The 13,431-nt window shown below is 56.2% G+C and overlaps 1 protein-coding gene and 1 long non-coding RNA gene across 2 annotated transcripts; both read right to left on the bottom strand.

Moving 5' to 3' along the window:
• Positions 1–93: 93 nt before the first annotated feature.
• On the bottom strand, positions 94–7,722 carry LOC115343075 (coiled-coil domain-containing protein 81-like). Its single transcript, XM_041124506.1, has 12 exons — positions 7,644–7,722; positions 7,032–7,093; positions 6,341–6,494; positions 5,831–6,087; positions 5,386–5,471; positions 4,868–4,965; positions 4,643–4,748; positions 3,460–3,583; positions 2,866–3,003; positions 1,160–1,305; positions 771–896; positions 94–217 (listed from the first exon to the last, which is right to left on the bottom strand). The coding sequence occupies exons 1-12, from the start codon at positions 7,720–7,722 to the stop codon at positions 94–96; spliced, it is 1,500 nt and encodes a 499-aa protein (XP_040980440.1).
• Positions 7,723–9,387: 1,665 nt separating this feature from the next.
• On the bottom strand, positions 9,388–10,123 carry LOC115343215. Its single transcript, XR_003924033.2, has 2 exons — positions 9,914–10,123; positions 9,388–9,565 (listed from the first exon to the last, which is right to left on the bottom strand). It is a non-coding gene; the product is annotated as an uncharacterized LOC115343215 (long non-coding RNA).
• Between the last annotated feature and the right edge of the window lie 3,308 nt (positions 10,124–13,431).

Here is a 13,431-nt window from a genome sequence, read left to right as displayed (position 1 = left end):
AGCCATCCTGGGATCCCACAAGGGGTTTGTACAACCCTTGCAGACAGGCCCACCGCCAGGCACAGGCCGGCACCTCCAGCTGAGAACTGCTCTTTATTTTGCTTTTTTAGGTGGATTTTGGCAGCTGGGAAGCCTCCCAGCCCCTTTGCTCGCAGCCCCGCTGCTGCAGCTGCTGCTCCTGGCACCTTCCCCTCTGTTGCAGGACGAGCATCGAGCACTAGGGAGGTAGAAAGAAAAGGATGGGATGGGATGGGCAGGGAGAAGACAGAGAAATCCTGCAGGCTTAGCTCAGGCCACCTGTGGTGGGATCTGCTTGGGATGAAGCCTCAAGGTGTCTGTGAAGTGGGAGAGGCCCCTTGTGCCCAAGCCCAGGAGAAAGTCCCAGGTGCAGCTGGTCAGCCCGGGGCTGAGTCAGGTGGAGCCAGACCTTGGGTGTCCCCAACAGGTATCCCCGATCAGGGCAAGGCGTCTTGGGGTCAGGACTTTGCAAGGGAAGGACAGACTCTCCGGTGTGGGAAGGGGAGAGCCAGCCATCAGCGGGGTCCCTCTGTCTTCAGCCAGGACTTTTATGTCCCACACGGAAAGCCAATCTGGGTGCCCAGCCAGACCCCTCGGATGTCAGGGAGCTCCAGCCCAAAGCCACTCTCCAAAACCTGCTTCTGTCTCACAAGGGGTGTCAGAGAAATGCCCTCTTTCCCCCAGGGCTGCCCTCAGTGGAGGGATGGGCCCTGCAGCTGGGAGAAGCACCGTCCCTTTTTGGAGATAGTTACCAGGGGAGCTGCCGCTGCTGCTCCAGCTTCCGCCTGTTGGTCTCAACAACATGCCTGAATATGTCCCGCCGTGCTTGATGCGGCTCCAGCCTTTTCAGGACCTGGGCGGCTCGTGGGGAAAGGTTGCTGCAACAACGGGGAAATGTCATCCCTCAGCCTCTGCTGGAGACCCTTCTGCCTCTCCCCGCCTCCAGCCCCTGTGCCCACCCGCTCCCATGTCCACCCACCCTTTGACCCTGCGGTGAGTTTTGGGCCTTGGCTGTGGGGGGTGACCTGGGCCATGCCCGTGTTAGGAGACATCAGAGGCTGTCCTACACCACCCCAGGACGCAGGGACCGGGGTGCTGGACATCTCTGCGGGGTCACGGCTACGCGACGGCGCACACATACCCAGGCTGGAGCCTTTTCAGCTGGGCTGCTGATGCCATCTCCTCTTCTGGGAGAGCGTTTTCAGCCTTCCTCCACCTCTTCTTGTCCTCCTTGCCCCTGGGCTGGGCTGGAGGGTGGGGAGCCCACAGGCCGCTAGTGCTGAGCTCCTGCCGAGGAGAAGACACTCTCAGCAAACCAGATGGGAAGCAGAGGTGCTGTTCCCCGGGGACCCCCTGGAAGGAGCCTGCAGCAGGACGTGGGGACCGGGAGACTCACCACCACGTGCCCACAGGGAAATGTCAGGGGAGGGCCAGGGGTTGGCTGCAGCTCCCAGCTGACCCTCCAGTTTCCCTCTGACACCACTGATGGCATCGTAAGTGAGGAGGAGGGAAGGGCCACTGGCAGGGCGGGAACTGACAAGGAGCTCTCCACCAGCTTCGCCAGAGCAGACTACGTGATATCCACTGGGTTCATCCGGGCAGACCACATGATCTCCACCGGCTTCGCCAGGGCAGACGACATGATCCAAGGAGCCTTCTCACCTCCCTCGCTCCCCCGAGCACCAGTGCTCACGGCCCCCGGCTGCCTCTCCAGCACCCGACAGCCCAGCACAGGGCACTCACCAGCACCCTGCCCTCCCCTGACAAGGAGCCCCTTTGCTGCTTGTTCTTGGCGTGTCCCAGCCACCACCAAAAAACACTCCAGAGGCAGGCCAAAGACATCGCCAGGGTAGCGATGACTGCTTTCAAATAAGCTCTTAACAGACGTCCTCTGCTGCCTGTGGCATACTTTTCTTTCTCTAATGTTGGCCAGAAGCAGATCCCTCTGAGTACGGGAAGAGTCTTCCCCCAGGCTCAGATGTTTCTCAGAGGACAAGGATTATGCAAGAAAACCACAAAATGCCCTTTGGCAGGCGATGAGAACAGTGGTTCCCCAGCATCTGCACGCTAATTCTACCGGAAGAGGATTGGGACTGACGAGGAAACAGCAATTAGGCTTAGGCTGCTCTTTTGGGTGTAGAAAGGGAGGCGCAAAGGTGGGGAAAAGGTTGAGCAGAAACAGAGAAAATGGTGAGGAAGATACAAAAAGAAAAGAAAATGTCTTGGGGGGTCTTCCAATAGGGTTTTTTTTTTTTCTCCCAACGGTAGAAGTGTGGGTGCCTGTGGATGGTAGAGAGGCTGTCCTGTGGACCCAAGCCTGTGGTGACGCCCTTGGACAGCCCACCGGACCCTCCATCAAGCCTGAAAGGCTTGCTGGAGAAGGTGGAGAGAATTGCACCCAGGAATAAGGAGTGGGGAAGGGATGCAAAACTGTCATTCAGTACTAGTTGGGTGTGATTCGTAAGATCAAGAGTGCTAGTTAGCAGTTCTACACCCCGAGGTTAACCATTTAATTGCTTTACGGCTTTCTTAGCAGAGTAAAGCCAAACTAACAGGCACTGTTGTCAATAGGACCAAAGAGGCCTCGAGCCTGCTGCCTAACGGGGCAGAGTGGGACCTGTAGGAGGCAGCACAAGGCAGGGGCGCTCGACGCCTGCCCTCGTCCCAGCTGACGGCTGCTTCTGCCCCTCGGGTCCTGCTGCCAAGCTCTCCCCCACGGAGAGGAGCAGGCAAACGCCTGCCCTCAGCTGGTGTCAGTCCTGCTCCCACCCCCTGGAGACCCGCTGTCCGCAGTGCCCAATGGAGTGGGTGGCTGCGGCTCCCGGTGGCATCAACCGCTGCTCATACCTTGGGCGGCTGCCGGTGCTCCCCTGCCGACCAGGCTTCCCACGTGGCCCATTCTGCCTGAGCTTTCTGTACCCGATCCCTGTACCCGGACCGCAGGTGCTCCGCCTTGTCCCACTGCTCAGACAGCTCCCAGACGCCCTGCGGAGCACAGAAACGTGACAGCAGGCAGGATTAGCCTCAGCTCCTGGGGGGGGGGCTTCCTTCCGGTCTGACCCCTGCTCCTGCCCATCACCTCAGCTGGTCGGTCAGCAGCCTCTGCTCCTCACAGACCGGGGGCCCTGGAGTCATCCCAGGTCCTCAACTCGTGGCAAACACCGTTGAGCAGCCAAAGACCTCAACTGTCAATGACCTGGAAAGGACTTGCACATTGTCCATAGCCCCTGGCCAGAATAAAGTGTTTCACGACAACCCAGGGGCAATGATAGACGGGAAGGGTGTGCAGCACCTTCCCTCTCGCGAAGAAGAGCTGAAGGAGGTAACAGACAGGTTACAATGAACGCACGCCAGGGGATCTATTCAGGATCCCTCTCTGCACAAAGAGGCTTTTGCAGAGTCTCAGACAGCACAGTGATCACAGCCAGGCAGAGCACGTACCTGCAGCGCTCTCTTGCAGGCTTCAGAGGATGGGAGTGCTGAGGTGGGCCTGGCTGGAGGCGCTGGCTCCTGCCTGCCTGCTTCCTTCTTCCTGCGGGAGCTGTCTGGACGCAGGGGGTACACTCTGCAAAAAGACACCAGGAGGAGTCGGCATGAACGCGGGGGAGTTTGGTCTAAACCCGGCGCCTACCAGCTGCGCCCATCCCTGCGGCAGACAGCGGTCCTGCAGAGAACGGGTGTGTTGGACTGGCAGTGCTCATGCCAACCACGACTGCCCCACGCCAGCGCGCTTGGCTGTGGCACGACAGGCCCTCGGTAACGCTCGGGGTGCCCATGTCCAGCCCCTCTTGGCAGAACGAGGAGAGGAGCAGTGTCTGTGCGATGGCGAGTTCCCAGAGACACCGTCACACCCCGATGGGACTTGATACATCACCTTCTCCTCCTTGGTCCCAAACACAGCGTGTTTATGGATGGAAAACAGATTATCGCTGGGGACACAGTGTGAAGTAGGAGAAAGCGATCCAGAAAGGGAGGAATCCTGCCATTTCCCCATCCCTATGCTCTCGTTTGTTCCCGCCACAAAGATGGGATTTCATAGAAAAGAAGAGCCTGAAAGAAACTCTCTCATCTGGTATCAAAGTGCCCCAGGCTGGTGGAAGAACTGGGGGAGGCGGGGCCATCTCCCATGGCAAGGTGGAGGAGCCTTTGCTGAGCCACATCAGATGGATGAGATGGAGACACAGCGGAGAGGACAGCACCTCAGGTCTGCCGTAAGGGCGAGGAAAGCGATGTGGGGCGCACTCAACGTCCGCTGCCTTCCCCACTAAGGGTCCTGGCATGGGGCAAACAAGCTCACAACAATCCTGAGAAGACACCGTGGGACGTGTTAGGGCGAGGGAAGGAGACATGCTCCCACAAAGACGGGCTGTTGGGGGACTCCTTAGGGGAGAGGAGCTTCTGCAACAAAGATCTGCATTCAGCTCCCAAAAGACCAGGACCCTGGTGGAAAACACAGCGGGTCCCCAGGAGACCTGCCGCACGCTCGCCACCCAGTGAGAGAATGGCCATCACGAGGACGTGTGTCAGGAACCCTTCACAGTCCCTACGGCCGGCATCTCCAAAGGGGACGTCCCCTCCGCATGGGTGCAAGGGTCCCCTTCATCCCTTCCCCCAGGGGTCTCACATGACAGAGGGCTTCTTCTCCACGTCTTGCTGTCTTGATCCCCAGCTGGGCAGCACAGGCAGGGGAAGCCCCTCCCGCCGCGTCAGCAGCTTGCCAGGATGCCCCTCTGGAACTGGGAAAGGAGGAAGCTCTTCAGAGCAGCCCTGAGGGGAGCGCGTTTTAACCAGGCCACAGTCCCCCAGCGTGGGGCAGGGCCCCCCAGACAGCAGGGACCCGTTCTCGTACCTCTGCTGATCCTGCGCTTCTCCACAGCCTTCTGGTGCTGGGTGGAGCTGGGGGAGGAAGCCTTGGCCTTCGCTTTGCTGCTCACGGTCGGCTGGAGCCTGGAACGCAAATGGCAATGGGGGCTTGAAGAAGGGCGACCCCCTGCAGCTTCCTGGCACTGATCCTCCACCCTCTCGTCCAGGGCCTTGCACCCTTTTTCCTTGGTGCCCATGCATGGGGGTTTTTGGCAATCCGCCCCCAAAACCATAAAATGGAGCCAAAATTCCTTTCTGTGTGCAGTATGCTCTCTCTGACGCGAAATACGGCAGGCCGGACATGAGAAACACAATCACAATGCCCGCTCACTCCAGGCAGAGACACACGTAGCCGAAACGCAGCATTACTTAACCAGGGACCTTTCACTTCAGGATCAACCCCTGATGTGATGCTGAGCATCCAGCCCCGGCAGTGCACGTTTGAGCCGGAGCTGGGAAGCCACCTGCTCGGTCAGCCGAGGGCCGCAGAGGAACCGCACTCACCTCGGGAATGCGTTGGCAGGAATCGCCTGCACCCCCTGAGCGGTGGTCGCTGCACCGGAGACAGTCGGATCTGGCTTCCACAGCCTCTGCAAAGTGACGCAGATCTGTTAAAAGGTTTCCAGGGCACTTTTCTCATGGCTCCCAAAGGAAGCAGGCCTGTCTCCCGCTCCAAAAGAAAGCCACCTCTCCAAACCCCTCTTGAAAAATCCTCCTCTGTGAGCATCAGCCCTTGCTCTGCTCTGGAGAAGCTGCACAGCAAGCACTGAGACGGTGCAATAACACTGCCAGGCTTTTTGCAGGGCCCAGGACTCAGAAGAAATGCTCTTTGCTAACGGAGTCGTCAGCGGCCTGCCACGTCCGGGCTGGCCAACGGCGACCCAGCTGTTCACCCTTCAGCTGGACTCCCAAAGAAGCCGGAGCGGCCCTCAAAACCTGAGTGACTTACGCTGTGAAGCAGCGCAATTGGGCTGGCAGTGCTCTCCAGGCCTGTGATGCAGTGGTAATAAAACTGCATGCAGAGGAAGTTGCCTTTGCAGGCCAGGACGCCGATGTCCCGGAAGGCGAAGGCGAAGCGCTTCCCACTCCTCAGCTGGAAGGAGTACAGGAGAATGGTCTCCTGCACGCAATTCTCCACCAGGCACCGTGGGAAGCCGCTGGCTTGCGAGAGCTGCTGGAAGTTGAGCGGCTCCACCTTGACGTCGTCTGCAAGGAGGAGGAACAGCGTCACTGCCACTGCAGGCCAAATTTCCGTGCAAGACTTGTACAGCAAAAGGCCACAGAAAAGAAACAGCCTGTTTGTAGAAACAGCCGCTGGGGAGTGGTTTGTTTTGGGGGAGCCTCCCGACCTCTGGAGGTAATTCTCTGCTTCTCCCAGCCCTTTCCAAGGAGCAGGGAGCACACACCCCGCCCGGACGCAGAGCAGGGAAGTAGGGGGTGGCCGCTGCCTTCTCCTCACCAGGGATAATTTCTGTGGGGCACTCGAGACCCTCCAGCCAGAACGTGTCGATGGCCAGCTGGAATACGGGTCTGCGCACCACAAACGCCTCCTGTGTGCCGAAGAGATGCTTTTGGACCGTAGCGAAGGTCCCGAGTCCCGCCACCACGACACCCTGCAGAGGAAAATGACACAAAGGCTGGCGAGGGAGTCCTGCAGAGATGGGAAAGTGATGGCTGTCACAGAGTGGGGACACTGCTCCGTGCCCTCCCCACCCCCAGGGGCAAGGGGGGAAGGTGGGGCACTTTGGGAAGCTTTGGAAAAGAGACGTTCTCTGGTTTTTCTTCACCGTCCTCAACATATTTGCTAACATCCCTTGGCTAGAGAAGATCCTGGGGTTTTCAACACAGGGATCATCCCTTGGACTGATTCCCAGGGATTATCCTTGGCACGGACCCAGGGTAATCCCGCGTCCCTCTGCTTGGTCTCCCCACTCTGACCACAGGGAAGGGTGACGACCGAGGGTGTGCGAACGCTTTCTTGGACTGGATCTGGATGTTGCTTCTCTCCTGGTTGGCCAAGAAGCTGCTGTGGGCACATGCGGTGCTCTCAGTGTGCTGCCGTGGTGCTCAGGGAGGGATCACTTCTTGGGCCCAGGCTCTCAGGAAGACTGAACGCCTGCAGGGCGAGGGAGACCAGGATGCCAGCCCACCTTGTCCAGCTTCAGCTGTCCCAGGATGTAATTGGACACGGCACCCCAGATAGCCACGATCTCTGGAAAGCAAGCGAAAGAGATGTCAGGCTCCACAGCCCCTCGGCAAGCTCCTTGCCCACGGTGACAGATACCAGCGTCCACAAACAGCCCAGAAAATCACCACTGTGCCTGGGGTTCTGGTCTGTGCCCCCATCTCAGACTGCTGAAGGACACTGGTACGAGGTGAAGGGCTGATTTCCAGCCGGCTCCAGAGAGCCCTGGGGGACTGCAGGGCACCCCAGTCCCCGGGACGCAGGACCCCTCTTCCCCAGAGCCAGATCCCACACAGGCAACAGTTCCCAGGAAAAGCTGGCCCTGGATGGCCCCCCTGTGAGGGGAACGAGCCCTGCCCAAGAGCCTTGGGACTCAGGGCAGCCCCAGCCAGCACCAGGACCCGTGAGTCCTGGTGGCCACACTGTCCCCCAAGCTCAGTGAGACCCTCAGGAGGGGCTCTTGCAGCAGCCCCCACCCCTGTCCCACCACCCCCACAGCCACAGCCCAGCAGCTGCAGCGCTTGAGAGCGGACAGCCCCGATGTGACCCCTTGGGAAGGAGCTCCCAAAACCCTCACCCTCGGTGGAGAGCTGCAGGAGCGTGGGGAACAAGAAGCTCAGGTCTGAGCTGATGGCCACAGTGCAGCAGCCCTCCATCGCGCTTGCTGAGGAGAAGGGACGCGTCTCCCTGCCCCCTGCCCCAAACTCCTCTCCAGCAAGACCCCGCTCCTCTGCCTCTCATGAAGGGTCCCCCCCATGCAGCCTCGCGGAGAAGCTCACGAGGGCAGCTGTGGGGAGCATCCGAGCAGTGCTCAAGCAGTACCCGGGCCTCGCTAGAAACTCCCGGCACTGCCATGGCACCAGGGAGACCTGCCTGTGACACGCTGTATCCCCCTATGACATCAGGTCACGTCATTGGAGGACTCATGACACCAGCAGGGAGGTGGCAGAGCTGAGGGGAGAGGCAAGAGATGTTCCCTCTTGTCTGGGGAAACAGTCCCCTCCCCTCCCTCCAGTTCCATCCAAAAATGACAGACAAAACCATCCGGAGCATCCTGAAACGGTTCTGGAGCTGTGCAATTGGGCTGACAGTGCCCTCCAGGCCTGTGATGCAGTGATAATAAAACTGCATGCAGAGGAAGTTGCCTTTGCAGGCCAGGATGCCGATGTCCTGGAAGGTGAAGGCGAAGCGCTTCCCACTCCTCAGTCTCTAGATATCCTCAGACTACTCATTCTCTCCTAGGCATCCGTGCCAAGGGCAGGTGAAGACCAGCAGCAGCTTTCAGGGCTGGCACCTTCTTTGTGGGAGAAGGAGGCACATGTTTCTCATTTCGGAAAGAGGCTCTGCCGAGATAAAGCGCCATGAGATGTTCCATCCCTTGGAAGCCCAGGTCGCCCGTGCTGTTTTGCCTGTGAATGGTGGTACAGGGCAGGTGAAAACCAGCAGCAGCTTTCAGGGCTGGCACCTTCCTTGTGGGAGAAGATGCGTCGTATTGCCGTATCAGAAAAGACTCTGCCGAGAACGAGCGCCATGAGATCTTCTGTCTCTGGGCAAGCCCAGATCCCTCGTGCTGTTGTGCCTGTGAGTAGGCTGCCAAGGAAATGTGAAGACCAGCAAGATCTTTCAGGGCTGGCAACTTCTTTGTGGGAGAAGGAGGCAGATTTTTGTCATTTCGAAAAGAGGCTCTGCCGAGAACGACTGCCATGAGATATTCTTGTCTCTGGGCAAGTGCAGATCCCCCGTGCTGTTGTGCCTGTGAGTAGGCTGCCAAGGGCAGGTGAAGACCAGCAGCAGCTTTCAGGGCTGGCACCTTCTTTGTGGTCGAAGGAGGCAGATTTTTGTCATTTCGGAAATAGGCTCTGCCGAGATAAAGCACCACGATATATTCTTGTCTCTGGGCAAGTGCAGATCCCTTGTGCTGTTGTGCCTGTGAGCAGGCTGCCAAGGGAAGCTGAAGACCAGCAGCAGCTTTCAGGGCTGGCACCTTCCTTATGGGAGAAAAGGCGTCGTATTGCCATTTCAGAAAAGAGTCTGCCGAGAACGAGCTCCATGAGATCTTCTGTCTCTGGACAAGCCCAGATACTCCGTGCTGTTGTGCCTGTTAATGGGGGGCACAATGCAGTGGATACCAGCAGCAGCTTTCAGGGCTGGCACCTTCCTTGTGGGAGAAGGAGGCAGAGGTTTGTCATTTTGGAAAGAGGCTCTGCTGAGAACGAGCGCCATGAGATGTTCGTGTCCCGGGGCAAACCGAGATTTCCAGTGCTGTTGCGCGTGTGAATAGGTTGCCAAGGGCAGGTGAAGACCAGCAGCAGCTTTGAGGGCTGGCACCTTCCTTGTGGGAGAACAGGCGTCGTATTGCCGTTTCAGAAAATACTCTGCCGAGAACGAGCGCCATGAGATCTTCTGTCTCTGGGCAAGCCCAGATCCCTCGTGCTGTTGTGCCTGTGAGTAGGCTGCCAAGGGCAGGTGAAGACCAGCAAGATCTTTCAGGGCTGGCAACTTCTTTGTGGGAGAAGGAGGCAGATTTTTGTCATTTCGAAAAGAGGCTCTGCCGAGAACGACTGCCATGAGATATTCTTGTCTCTGGGCAAGTGCAGATCCCCCGTGCTCTTGTGCCTGTGAGTAGGCTGCCAAGGGATGGTAGAAGACCAGCAGCAGCTTTCAGGTCTGGTACCATCTTTGTGGGAGAAGGAGGCAGAGGTTTGTCATTTGGGAATCAGGCTCTGCCGAGAACGAGCTCCAAGAGATATTCTTGTCTCTGGGCAAGCCGAGATTTACAGTGCTATTGTTCCTGTGAATGGTGGCACAGGGCAGGTGAAAACCAGCAGCAGCTTTCAGGGCTGGCACCTTCCTTGTGGGAGAAGGAGCCAGACGTTCGCCTTTTTGGAAAGCGGCTCTGACTAGAAAAGCGCCATTGGATGTAGCGTCTCTGGGAAAGCCCTGATCCCCAGTGCGGTTGTGCCTGTATATAGGGCGCCAAGGGAAGGAGAAGAGCAGCAACAGCTTTCATGGCTGGGCCCTTCCTCGTTGGAGAAAGAGCTGGACGTTTGGCTTTTCTGAAAGCTGCTCTGACTAGAAAAGCGCCTTTGGATGTAGCGTTTCTGGGAAAGCACTGATCCCCAGTGCTGTTGTTCTTGTTGATAGGGCGCCAAGGGAAGGAATTTTTGACGAGCCCTCGGCTGCAGGGAACCTTTTTTTGATGAGCCCTCAGCTGCCGAAGAGAAAATTTTCAATGAGCCCTCAGCTGCCGATAAAAAATTTTCGACGAGCCCTCTGCTGCAGGGAACCTTTTTTTGATGAGCCCTCAGCTGCCAAAGAGAAAATTTTCAATGAGCCCTCAGTTGCGGATAAAAAAATTTTCGACGAGCCCTCTGATGCCGGGAACCTTATTTTCGACGAGCCCTCGGCTGCCGTAGGAAAAATTTTTGACGAGCCCTCGGCTGCCGATGAAAGAAAAATTTTCGACGAGCCCTCGGCTGCCGGGAACCTTATTTTCGACGAGCCCTCGGCTGCCGAAGAAAAAATTTTCGACGAGCACTAGCGTGCCGGGAAACTGATATTTCGACGACCCCTCAGCTGCTGAAAAAAAAATTTTCGACGAGCCTTCGGCTGCCGGGAAGCTTATTTTCGACGAGCCCTCGGCTGCTGAAAATAAAATTTTCGACGAGCCCTCAGCTGCCGAAGAAAGCATTTATGAAGAGCCCTCGGCTGCCGAAGAAAAAATGTTCGACGAGCCCTCGGCTGCCGGGAACCTTATTTTCGACGAGCCCCCAGCTGCCATAGGAAAAATTTTTGACGAGCTCTAGGATGCCGGAAACTTATTTTCATTGAGCCCTCAGCTGCCGTAGTAAAAAGTTTTGACGAGCCCTCGGCTGCTGGAAAATAAAATTTTCGATGAGACCTCATCTGTTGGGAAACCTTATTTTCAACGAGACCTCAGCTGCCGAAGGAAAAATTTTTGAAAAGTACTCGGCTGCTGAAAATAAATTTTCGACGAGCCCTCGGCTGCCGGGAACCTTATTTTCGACGAGCCCTCAGCAGCCGAAGAAAAATTTTCGACGAGCCCTCGGCTGCCGGGAACCTTATTTTCGACGAGCCCTCGGCTGCCGAAGAAAAAATTTTCGACGACCCCTCGGCTGCCGAAGAGAAAATTTTTCCTTCGGCAGCCGAGGGCTCGTCGAAAATAATGTTCGCGGCAGCCGAGGGCCCATGAAAAAAAAGATTCCCGTCAGCTGAGGGCTCATCGAAAAATTTTTTTTCGGGAACTGAGGGCTCGTTGAAAATTTTTCCTAGGGCAGCCGAGGGCCGTCAAAAATTATTTCTTCGGCTGCCGAGGGCTCGTCGAAAATAAGGTTCCCGGCAGCCGAGGGCTCGTCGAAAATTTTTTTCTTCGGCAGCCGAGGACTTGTCGAAAATATGGTTCCCTGCACCCTAGGGCTCGTCGAACATGTTTTCTTTGGCAGCTGAGGGCTCAATCGAAAATTTTTTCTTCGGCAGCCGAGGGCTCGTCGAAAATAAGGTTCCCTGCACCCTAGGGCTCATCGAAAATTTTTCCTTCAGCTGCCGAGGGGCTCGTCGAAAATAAGGTTCCCGGCAGCCGAGGGCTCGTCGAAAAATTTTTTCTTTCGGCAGCCGAGGGCTCGTCGAAAATTTTTTCTTCGGCAGCTGAGAGTACGTCGAAAATTTTTTCTTCAGCAGCCGAGGACTCGTCGAAAAAAAGGTTTCCCGGCAGCCGAGGGCTCGTCGAAAATTTTTTTTTCTGCAACTGAGGGCTCAGTGAAAATTTTTCCTACGGCAGAGCTGAGGGCTCGTCGAATATTTTTTCTTCGGCAGCTGAGGGCTCGTCGAAAATAAGGTTCCCGGCAGCCGAGGGCTCGTCGAAATTTTTTTTTCAGCAGCCGAGGGCTCGTCGAAAATTTTTCTTGGCAGCTGAGGGCTCGTCGAAAATAAGGTTCCCGGCAGCCCAGGGGTCGTCAAAAATTTTTTTTTCAGCAGCCGAGGGCTCGTTGAAAATTTTTTTTCCTGCAAACGATGGCTCGTCGAAAAAACGGTTCCCGGCACCCTAGGGCTCGTTGAAAATGTTTTCTTCGGCAGCTGAGGATTCTTCGAAAATAAGGTTCACTGCACCGTAGGGCTCGTCGAACATGTTTTCTTTGGCAGCTGAGGGCTTGTTGAAAATAAGGTTCCCAGCAGCCGAGGGCTCGTTGAAATTTTTTTCTACGACAGCCGAGGGCTTGTCGAAAATTTTTTTTTCAGCAGCCGAGGGCTCGTCGAAAATTTTTTCTTCGGCAGGGGAGGGCTCGTCGAAAATTTTTTCTTCGGCAGCCCAGGGCTCGTCGAAAATTTTTTCTTTGGCAGCTGAGGGCTCGTCGAAAATAAGGTTTCCGGCAGCCGAGGGCTCGTCAAAAATTCTTTTTTCAGCAGCCGAGGGCTCGTCGAAAATAAGGTTCCCTGCACCCTACGGCTCGTTGAAAATTTTTTCTTCGGCAGCTGAGGGCTCGTCGAACATTTTTTCTACGGCAGCCGAGGGCTCGTCGAAAATTTTTTTTCTTTGGCAGCAAGGGCTCGTCGAAAATTTTTTTTTCAGCAGCCGAGGGTCGTCGAAAATAAGGTTCCCGGCACCCTAGGGCTCGTTGAAAATTTTTTCTTCAGCAGCAGAGGGCTCACTGAAAATTTCATTTCAGCAGCCGAGGGGTCATCAAAAATTTTTCCTACGGCAGCTGACGGCTCATTGAAAATGTTTTCTTCGGCAGGGGAAGGCTCGTCGAAAATTTTTTTTTCAGCAGCCGAGGGGTCGTCAAAAATTTTTTCTTCAGCAGCCGAGGGCTTGTCAAAAAAAAGGTTCTCGGCTCCCTAGGGCTCTTCGAAAATTTTTTCTTCGGCAGCCGAGGGCTCGTCGAAAATTTTATTTTCAGCAGCCGAGGGGTCGTCAAAAATTTTTCCTACAGCACACGATGCCTCGTCAAAAATTTTTCCTTCGGCAGCGAGGGCTCGTCGAAAATAAGGTTCCCGGCAGCCAAGGGCTCGTCAAAATTTTTTCTTCGGCAGCCGAGGGCTCGTCGAAAATAAGGTTCCCTGCACCCTAGGGCTCGTCGAACATGTTTTCTTTGGCAGCTGAGGGCTCCTCGAAAATAAGGTTCCCGGCAGCCGAGGGCTCGTCGAAAATTTTTTTTCAGCAGCCGAGGGCTCGTCGAAAATAATGTTCCCTGCACCCTAGGGCTCGTCGAAAATTTTTTCTTCGGCAGCCGAAGTCTCGTCGAAAATAAGGTTACCGGCAGCCGACGGCTCGTCGAAAATTTTTTCATCGGCTGCCGAGGGCTTCTCGAAAATAAGCGTCCCGGCAGACGAGGGTTCGTCGAAAATTT

Source organism: Aquila chrysaetos, chromosome 6, assembly GCF_900496995.4.
Source record: "Aquila chrysaetos chrysaetos chromosome 6, bAquChr1.4, whole genome shotgun sequence".
In the NCBI taxonomy this organism is placed as follows: Eukaryota; Metazoa; Chordata; class Aves; order Accipitriformes; family Accipitridae; genus Aquila; species Aquila chrysaetos.
Note: the sequence above shows the minus strand (reverse complement) of the source record. Positions and strands in the feature narration are given on the sequence as shown.

Excerpts from the sequence above, each read along its gene's own strand:
- LOC115343075 (XM_041124506.1), bottom strand. The coding sequence starts at position 7,722 with ATGGAGGGCTGCTGCACTGTGGCCATCAGCTCAGACCTGAGCTTCTTG. Across the intron at positions 6,088-6,340 it reads CCCCACAGAAATTATCCCTG|ACGACGTCAAGGTGGAGCCG; the intron begins GTGAGGAGAAGG and ends TCCTCCTTGCAG. Across the intron at positions 218-770 it reads CAGCAGCGGCAGCTCCCCTG|TGCTCGATGCTCGTCCTGCA; the intron begins GTAACTATCTCC and ends CTACCTCCCTAG.